This window comes from Etheostoma spectabile, chromosome 8, assembly GCF_008692095.1.
Source record: "Etheostoma spectabile isolate EspeVRDwgs_2016 chromosome 8, UIUC_Espe_1.0, whole genome shotgun sequence".
NCBI lineage: Eukaryota > Metazoa > Chordata > Actinopteri > Perciformes > Percidae > Etheostoma > Etheostoma spectabile.
In genome coordinates this window covers 2927745-2937649 of record NC_045740.1, presented here as the reverse complement: position 1 = coordinate 2937649, position 9905 = coordinate 2927745, and the positions used below count along the sequence as shown (strand labels likewise).

Below are 9905 nucleotides of genomic sequence, written 5' to 3'. Positions count from 1 at the left end.
TGAAGTCTACAGCGATGCGCGTTTAATCATTAAATTAAACTGGGTACAACTTTTTCCAGTGCATCTTAATACAGTATAACATATGTACTTTGAAAGTTATTGTAGATTATTAGAGTTATTGGTCGTTGTACTGTATGTTCCCTACAGTCTATACCACTGGCCATTATAGATCAATTCCTAACGCAAAACCAATAGTCTTTTCTTTTTTTTCTACAGTCTATGATTCCAAAGGTAAGGCGAAGCTAAAATGCATAAAACGAGGCATTAAATCAAGTCTGAATCAATGCTGAAAGTAAAGTGGATTTGTCCCTCATCTCTTACATTTCTTCATGGCCAGTAGGTAGGCTGCAGGAGGAATGCTTTCAGTAATAACAATAACTCTTCAGTGTACCTGGGTGTACATGTATATTGTTAAGTGAGACTTGAAAAAAGGGAACCTATCCTTATATCGTTCCACAGCACAAATGGTACACCCTTCTGTTCTATTCAGGCTATAGTTACATTGTTTGAAGTTAAAGGCATTCTCAGTCTCAAAGATACATTTAACTTCTCCAAAAACTATTTCCTCTGTTGCTACTACATGATTATGGGGAGTATGATCTCAGTACAAAAAGTGCTTATGTAAATACCCATTTATGAATAGTTTAATATAGCTTAAGCTGTATTGCATGTTCAAAATGATGTACAATTCTCTTTATAAATTGAGTTACAAAAACACTTATTTTTAATATTACCATAAGGCATACATTTTAAATGGAATTGTCCTATTTAATGTGAAACAAATATACTATATTCTATAAAGAGCATTGTATGTAGGGTGCCTAGAAAGCTCAGCGGCTGCCCATGTATAGAGGTTTATTCCTCGACGCAGCGGGCCAGGTTCGACTCCAACCTGCAGCCCTTTGCTGCATGTCATTCAAGATGTCCCCCCCCCACCCACCCCCTCCCCCCCCCCCCCCCCCCCCCCCCCCCCCCCCCCCACCCCCCACCCCCCCCCCCCCCCCCCCCCCCCCCCCCCCATCCATGTCTTCAGCTGTCCTGTCAATAAAAGCCTAAAAATGCCAAAAGAATAATCTTATTAAAAAAATGTATATTGTATGCACATTGTGAGGTTAATGTGTGCACTTCAGTGATTCTACCTATTTAAATAAATAAATAAGGAAACAAAAGGAAAACAGACAGCAGATTAATAGTGGAGAGATTTTTTTTATTATTGTACTACCGGTTACTTATACTATAACTGTAGCCAAAGTTCACATATGTAGTGTACTGTCTTCCAAAGCACAACAATCACACAGACATGATAATTTTAATATTGGGTGTTCTTTATTTGGGGCTTGTATTGTAACTCTAAAAACTCTAGACAAGTCAGCCTACTCTCTCCTCTCAGCCAATTAAACTCAGACCACAGCTGATTTAATTGTCTGCTGATATATCCTGGGTCTATCTTTAAAGCACTTTTGATTCAAACCACTCCCAAATCACATAGTTTCAAGTTTGGTAAAACTACAAGCTAACCTGATAATTTAATTTGGTCCAGGGTTATTACAGAGCTTAGCGAGCCTGAGAATCAGTTGTAAGGTTTTAAATTATTCATCGGAACAACTGTTTAAAATGACACCACACCATCATTGTTTTTATTTTCACCAAGTCCTCCTCCTCTTCCTTTCCCCTAAGGTGGAAGAAATCAAAGCCAAATCTCATAAGAAGGTTTGAAGCATGTGGAAGTGAAACGCAACCTGCTGGCAAACACAACCTTCTCCTTCTGCAGGAGAGGTTGGCTGCTGTGTGCAAAGCATCCTGGGCAGGAGAACAGACATGCAAATTTTAACCCAATTTCTTGTACGAAACCCTGCAAAGACTTAAAATCATTATTTTCAGTGTGCAGTGTCATTGATTTCTAGACTTTCAAGGGCATGGTTATTTAGAAATTGAATCGCAAGTGCGGTGCATGTCAAATAACGTTGACTCCCAAAATGATGTAAGCTGCATGTCTTAATAGAAATATAAAGTACAGTATTGCCTTTGCCTTTTTTACAGCAGTGATCAAGGATGGTGGACAAGATGCAGTGCTTGCGATTATCAAGTGTAATCACACTTGCTTTGGCAGCAGCCCTTGAAGTTGTTCTATCTGTTGCTGCATCAATGATCTGCTCAGTTAGAGGACTGCCTGTGCAGGCCTCTGGTCTGTCTTTGATTTCCCCACCCCTGCGTCGAGATTTGTTAAGCAGTCAGATGAGGCAATTTTGCTTTTCATCTTTCTTTTCTCCAATTCCATTTTTAGCTGTCAGTACTTAATTAATGTTTTCGCAGCAATTTTCCAACCTTCACTGCCGATGACAGAGATGCAGAGCAGCTATTTACATTATCAACTCGTTTCATGAAGTCAGACCTTTGCTTCCAGTCTGTATTCTGAGCCGTGTGACAGGAACCTGATGTGGCGTTTGGGGAAAAAGGCATCAGCCGTCGTCATCATAGGGTATGCTACATATGAACACTGCTGCTGTCAAAAAAGTAGTCTGGTCATACTATGCATGTCTATCTGATGAAAACCGTCATGTTCAAGCATGTGGCCATCTCTTTCGTAAAGTGATGGGTTGGTTTGAACAACAGATAATTTTCATAAATCCCCCAATTACTTCTACCTGTGTGTGAGCGCTTCAGTGACTCTAAGGGCAATGTAATGAGCTGCATAAATACCAAAGGCTTAAAGCAAGGATTCAGTTCATTTTAACAAGAAACGCTACCTTTGACAAGGTGATTGTAACTCATGCAATATGCATGGGAGATGAGTGTTCAATTGAAGCAAATCAATATTCTAAAAGTTAAAGAAACACAGCAGATATGAAGGGGGTATATGTCTCTGAGTTTATTCACGGAGGAGTGTATGATAAAATCTGTGGGTAACTACTTTGGCCACACACAACCTTTGTAAAATTAAGTTCATCCAGTACAACCAGATCAGGTACACGATCGAGAATCTTCTGAGCTGCCTTGGATGGGGAGGAAAACGTTGGCTTCCATTAATGGTCCTGCACTGAAAATGGAGTGCTCTAGCTTCTTTTATCATAACAGCACATTCACAAGTTTTAAAATGGAAAAAAGTCTCGACAACAGAACAAACAGCTTTTTTTCTCTTTTTTTTTTTTGTACCAGGACTCAATGCATAGGAGTATACAGTTAGAATACAGCATTTCAACATGTTTTACAAAGATTTATATGGTATAGGAAACATGAAATAAAAATAACTGCACAGCAGTAAGAAAAGTTATTTGTCGAGTATAGATAGTCATTTATCGTACACACTGTTGAACAGCTTAGAAACACAGGGCAAAAAAAATGTAACACCGTTGGAACAATTTCGCATTATATTCAATCTACGTAAGGTCACCCTTTTGATTTCAGACTAATTTAGAAATGCCAGACATTTTCAAGGGAAACCCAAATCACACTGGCCACATTATTTTATATTTATTCATTTAGGCCTTTTGCCCTAGCCACCAAAAATCCTACTAAGCACACGCCACAGACACCCAAAAGAAAATGCACACATTGAAACTGCAACCATTAAAGAAATCATACTGAAATGTCTTCAGCCTATTGGCACAAACATGGCTGCAGCAGGGCACCTAGCATTTTAGACAGCACACATAATATCACAAGTCCAAATACATTGCTGTGTCTATAGCACTATCATCATTATAATCAACTAGGTTACCAATAGAATAATTTAGAAACAATATATATGTATCATCCTATTTAATAAGGCACATTTTTGGTTAAAGAAAGCTTCTTGCATCAACTCTGTCAGTGAGACAGAAGTCAGCAGTAAACAACAGCGGAGACAAGCATGGAGTCTGCAGTCGGCATGCAATTAAGATCAAAAGCCTCTCCTGCTGATTCCATTATACAGAGTGCCACTCTGCACTGCGCTGAGTGGGCAGTGCCAAGTGCTGTTGGTCGGGATGCCAGGGTGCCATGCTGAGACAGCAGGCAGGCAGGCAGGCTCGAGGTCTGTGCAAACCTCTCTCTAGCCAAGGCAGGAATCGTTAACATTCTGGGGTCTCTGGAGCTCGTTATGCTCTGTCAACTACACACGTCCATGATCAGATACGGGAAGTACAATCAGCAAAACCAACAATTTAGGGATGAAGCGTGGCGTTTAATGGCCCAAAAAAATATTAAACCCTCACTCATACCCGTCGACACCTCAGCTCTGACACTGACATATCCACATCTCAGTTACTATGACACTTATGTACATGATTGAACCTGACCTCCCAAACTTCACACAAAGGCTAAAACCACAGTAATTTGTTCAAAACATACCATTTAAGTACCAACTGCATCTCTAACTGATAATTAAAATCAGCAACAGGCTATTTCATAGCTTTAGAGGCAGATTGCTTGATGATTATTTGGAAGATTACAAGAGTAGTACTACAAACAAATGGCACTAAAAATCATGAACACTAAAGCGTGATTTAGGCTTCCGCTTTAAATTTTCGCCGTGGCTACAAATGTAGGTACGTGGAGATACGGACCCTATGCCAGATCCTACGCCGTAGCTTGCGTGCACCTCTCAAAAAATGTAACTATACACGTCGTGGCGACACACGTCGCTTGGTCGTGGCTTGGTAGCGTTTTATTTCCCCTTACTCTTATTTCTTGGTTCTCCTTCTCTATAAACAACATGAAATCAAGGAGAGGGTTTACTTTTCCTGCTACAGATTTCCCACCGGGGTGAGAAAGCACAGGGGAGACAGTTTCTCCCAATAAGACTCTATAGTTGGTACTCGCACCAAAGCTAATTGCTGTCCCTCTCTCACTCGCTCTACCACACACTCCCCACGCACCCACACATGCCGGATCGACGCACACCTTAAGTATAAACTTCAGGTCACTTACATAAGCTACAGCGAAAGATCTGCGTGGCGCCTCTGCAGAACCATAAGTCACGCTTGACACTGCGTGAATCAATTCGGAAAATTTCTCTAACATATTGCTGAATTGCTACTGTATTTGAATACATTTGGTGAGCTAGTGTAACTGTCAATTGCTGCTCATAGTATTCTGACATTATTGCAGGGCTAATATGAGGGGCATGGCTCCATAGTAGAATATAGTTGCTGTTTGCTGATACTTGGAAAAAAAAAGTTTTTATGCAAAAAAAAAAATAGTGAATAACTGAAATGTTTTTAAACACTTTTGAAATGTACTTCTGTGCTTTATTTGAAGTGGAATGTATCATGGCACTGTACAATAAAGGGAGACAGACTGGGCTATTATCAGATTCTACAAGCACAAATGGTAATCCAGCTTGAAGCAAATCTGAGTCAAAAGCAAATAATTTAACTCAAACATTTCTGAAACTACTGTTGACCTGTCAGTCATAAGAGCCTGTAAATTTCTAACCAGTGTCCTTGTGAGGACCCTTTGGTGAGCTTGGTGAGAGCACAGGCTCCAGTGTGTCACTGGGTAAGGGGGAATAAAATGACAAAGCAGGCGTCCCTTCGCCCTCACGCCTGACAGTAGGCATCCTGTGTGTGCACACACATTCCAACACATTCACACACACTCAAATCTAGCAACGCATACTCTTGTTCACGTGTTGTACTTCACACAGACATCTACGTACACACAGGCTAATAAAAACACTATCTGCACCACAAGGTGATCCATTTAAAAAGATAATTTTTTCCTTATAAAGCTTTCCGCATAAAGACTGCACAATAAAAAAAATATATAATACAATTCTTAAAACCTTTTCTACACAGAAAGAAATTGAACATCTGATTATCGCCTGTGCCAGTGCTCCACGGAGGGGCTTAATTCTCAGTGAGAGGTCTACTGCACTGCATTGTGGGAGCAATATTTAGTGAAGCATGAGTAAGCGTGCAGACCTTTAAGGTTCGGCAAGTGAGCTTTAAGGCGTACCAATGACAGTGTAACCCATAATTTTCGTCCCTTTTTTGCTCTCTATCTGCATTTAATTATTCCCTTTTACTCCACAGCACAGCAAATTGTCCCAGGGCCATATTGTACAATATGAGTCCCTTCTCACCTTTCCTTATTTCCATGTTTTATTCTCTAAAAGAAGAAGTAAGCCCCTGCAGTCACTGGCGGTATCCTACCATTCCCCTTACTCCCTCCCTCCCTCCCTCCCTCCACTCGGTGGGTTAGAGATCAGTCACTTTGTTTTCCAGGGCGGCTGCTATCTGCTGGAGCCGCAGGGTCAGCTGTTTACTCTGGGCAGCTGGGTCCTCCTCTAGGGATGCGATGATCTGAAAAAGGGATGGAAGGAGAAAAGAACAGAATTAGAGGAGAATGAGGGAGAAGTCAGAAATGATAAGCAAAGAGAAAGAGGAGGAAGAATTGGGCAGTGGAGGGTAAAAGAGCAAAAGAGGAATGGGTTAGGGTTAGAAACAAGGACGGGGAAGATGGAGAGAGAATGAGCACAAGACAAAGAGGAAGAAAAAGGGCGGAGAGAAGAGGAAGAAAAAGGGCGGAGAGTGGGAGGATAGGACGGTGTTATTTGACATCAACAGTCACGTCATATAAGCTGTTATTGTTTGCAAGCCACACTTAGGGGAGACTGACAGACCCATTTGTTTATCCAACTTGTTCATTAGGTTTTGTTTATCCCCTTTCGTGACCTCAAGTGGCAATGCACAATGGACGCTTAAAAATCAATTCCCAGAGCAATTTTCCAATTCACATCCCACAGAAATGCTTTCAATTAAAATTTCATACAATCACTCTTCTGGCATATCAAGAGTGAAGAGAGAAAAAAAGAAAAAGCAATAATATAGTGGGCAGTAGTGCATTCAGTGGAATAGCCTCCTTTGGGTGTGATAGGAAAGAGAAGGGCCTCTTACCCCATCATAGTATTTGCTGGCATACTGGTAAAGCTGATGGAGAGCCACTTGTGTGTTCAGTTTGTCTGTGTGAGACTGGAGAACATAAATGACAAGTTAAAGGTTAAAGAGAAAAAGCAACAAAACCATAAACTGCAGAGTTGAATGAGCATGCAGTACTTCTTTCCAGGTTAAAAAAAAGAAAGAACTACTACTGTAGAGGCAAAGTACAAGAAAACAAACTAACCTTTGCAAAGAGGCATGCTATTATTATTAACAACAATCAGATATTAAAGTTATAATCCATAACATATAACATTTTCATAAAATAAAACCTGGTTTTTGATCAACATTTTTTCATCAAAAGCGAATAGTCTACCGCTGCACGTGAGATTCACAGGAAACTACCTAATTTTCTCATTGACATTAGCCTCACTGTTAACTGTTCATTCTCCTACATCTGTATAAGAACTGTGTTAAGTAACTGCTCACGGAAACCAAACTTCTGCAAAAGAACATGCAAATGAATCTGCATTTCCATCCAATAGTGTTACTATTACTACAGACTATTAGGAACTGGCTAATTAAGGGAAACTGTAGTTGGTGTTAATTCTTCAGTAGGCTTCAGTAAAGCGTGAAAACTGTTATGCAAAATTTACTTTTTTCCAAAATTTCTGTGTTTCTACTCAGGTTTTTTACATGCAAATTAAAAATGTGCATGAAAACAGGTGGGTGCAAACACATTTAATAAGCTGTTAGATAAAGAGTTCCACAGCAAGGTAACCAACTCCTCTTACTGTGCTCTTGTTTTTGTGTTCTACTTGTGCAGCAGGAAATCAGAGCACAGTTGCTCATGGCATGACGAAAAATTATTGACGGACTTCTCCCTAAAAACCACATGATTTTGTATTGATAGTTGGACTGTAAACAGATACCCAGGTGCTTTTCTGCTTTTTTCATGTATTTTGGTTCCAAGTAGCTGCTGAGGGAGTGTAGTCATAGACCCTTTACAATCTATAGTTAAACCTCACTTCCTGTTACCAGGGTAACCACAGCTGTTGCCTAATCAACAAGGACTGAAATGTTAAGGATTATAACTATAGCAGAGTCATCTAGTGGCACAGAAAATGACAGCAGTGTTTCTCACCCGTGACACTTCTGCCAGATGAGTGTTCATGTCCTGATCACTGACGGGAACCATCTGCCTGATGCCTGTGTAGTAACTAAACACACACACACACACACACACACACACACACACACACACACACACACACCACCAACACACACCACACACACACACACACACACACACACACACACACAAAATTGACAAATCTTTTAAAATAAGCTTTAAACTGACATGAAAACAGATCTGAACAAAATTGTAAGGTGCTGATAGGACTTACTCGTCCACCATCTTCTTATAGGTGGAGATCTCCTTTGCATAGAGTAGTTTGTTACTTGGGGAGTCCTAAAGAATACAATTGGACACAGCGGGGAAACAATGGCACTTTAGATTGATTAACATTTGACATTCCTCTTCTCCTCCCTTTTAATTCTCATGTAATCCACTTTGTTCTCATCTTCTCTGTCTGTTTTCCCATCTTCTCTCTTGCTCTTTCACCTCACATCCTCCCCACTTTTCTCTACCTCCTCCTTCCTGTTTCCACTCACCCGGCTGAGTTTGTGCTCGCTCTTGGTGCAGGCATCCATGAAAGTCTGGGCGATGACAGAGAGCGATGCGTCCACCACTTCAGACACGTGGACGTCAAATGTGAAGTGGGGATTCTTGAGGATGTTCACCCAGAACCGCAGAGGAAGGCTGTGTGGGGGGGAAAAGGGCAAGAAAACAGTGCATCATCACGGTTGTTATTATTATTGCTCCAGAATGGGGGGAAAAAAATCTTATCAACCACATTACATCTATGAATTAATTTGAGTCAGAGAGGTATTTCATGAGAGAGCACTTGCCTGAGGCGCAATTGAGTGAAGTACAAGATAATAACAGGGATGGAGAAAAGCCTTTCTTGTAGGTGTCAGTTTATTCAGACCAACAACCTTGATTGTCAGTTTATGTTACCATTTCATATGATACTGACCTCGCTGAGAATCATTGCTGTTAAATGAAAATTAAATGAAAAATGTAACCTCAGGAGACGTTTGAAATAAAGCGATACGCTGCGCAAAAGTCAACGATGCTTGTCTTTTCTAACAAATAGTGATTTTATATGCTAAAGTAACACCAAAATTTTGACCTTTCATCTTCTCGTGCAGCTTAACAACCTAAAGCACCAACTTCATAATGAAATGCTCGAGAACGATCACTACTTTCCCTTCTAAACATGAAAATGCACGCTCTATACCCATGTCAGCTTGTGAATTCAAAAGAACACCCAAAAATACTATAGTTTCCCAAAAGCTTTCCTGATCGGTGCGAATGCACCGCCATCTGAGACATGAAGCACACACCGTGTAAAACTCATACTGGTTTAGTAATATCTCCAGGGTAAAGCTGCAGAGAGAATACAATAGAAGCATAAAAATAGCAATGTTGCTATAATCACAGAATTAAATTAGCTTGGGACATAATTACCATGTTTGTTTGTTGTTGTGCCTCATACACACATTCATATTTAATACATGGCCCTCAGTTGATTTGATAAACAGAACGGGTGGATGCAGAATGTGGTGTGGAGTGTAGTAAGTAATTAAATCGCTCATCTCCTGTCCTTTTGTGGGTGCTCTCTTGCCAGCCTTACGTCAATCACTGGCATCTATATGCAACACGTCGTCTTGTATGCTTGAGCCTTAGATGACGTGACACTAATTTATGCACTTAAATGTCACATGGGAGCATGGGAATTGCAAATGCAAACTAAGTGAGCTGAAATTGTGCATTTGTATTCAGCTGTTTCTTAGATAAGTAAGTTTTATTTCTTGGAGTTACTGTATCTCAGGCAGCGGGACATGTGGTGTTGCTCAGATTTAGACAGAGAGAGTGTGTGTGTGTGTGTGTGTGTGTGTGTGTGTGTGTGTGTGTGTGTG

At 40.5% G+C, this 9905-nt stretch overlaps 1 protein-coding gene across 1 annotated transcript in view; it reads right to left on the bottom strand.

Moving 5' to 3' along the window:
* Positions 1–2845: 2845 nt before the first annotated feature.
* LOC116694639 (plexin-B2) overlaps positions 2846–9905 on the bottom strand; it is a 112677-nt gene continuing 105617 nt past the window's right edge. The window contains 5 exon segments of the mRNA XM_074783868.1: positions 2846–6284; positions 6879–6953; positions 8005–8080; positions 8267–8331; positions 8535–8682. Coding sequence (XP_074639969.1) covers positions 6180–6284; positions 6879–6953; positions 8005–8080; positions 8267–8331; positions 8535–8682 — 469 coding nt within the window. The 3' untranslated portion in view covers positions 2846–6179.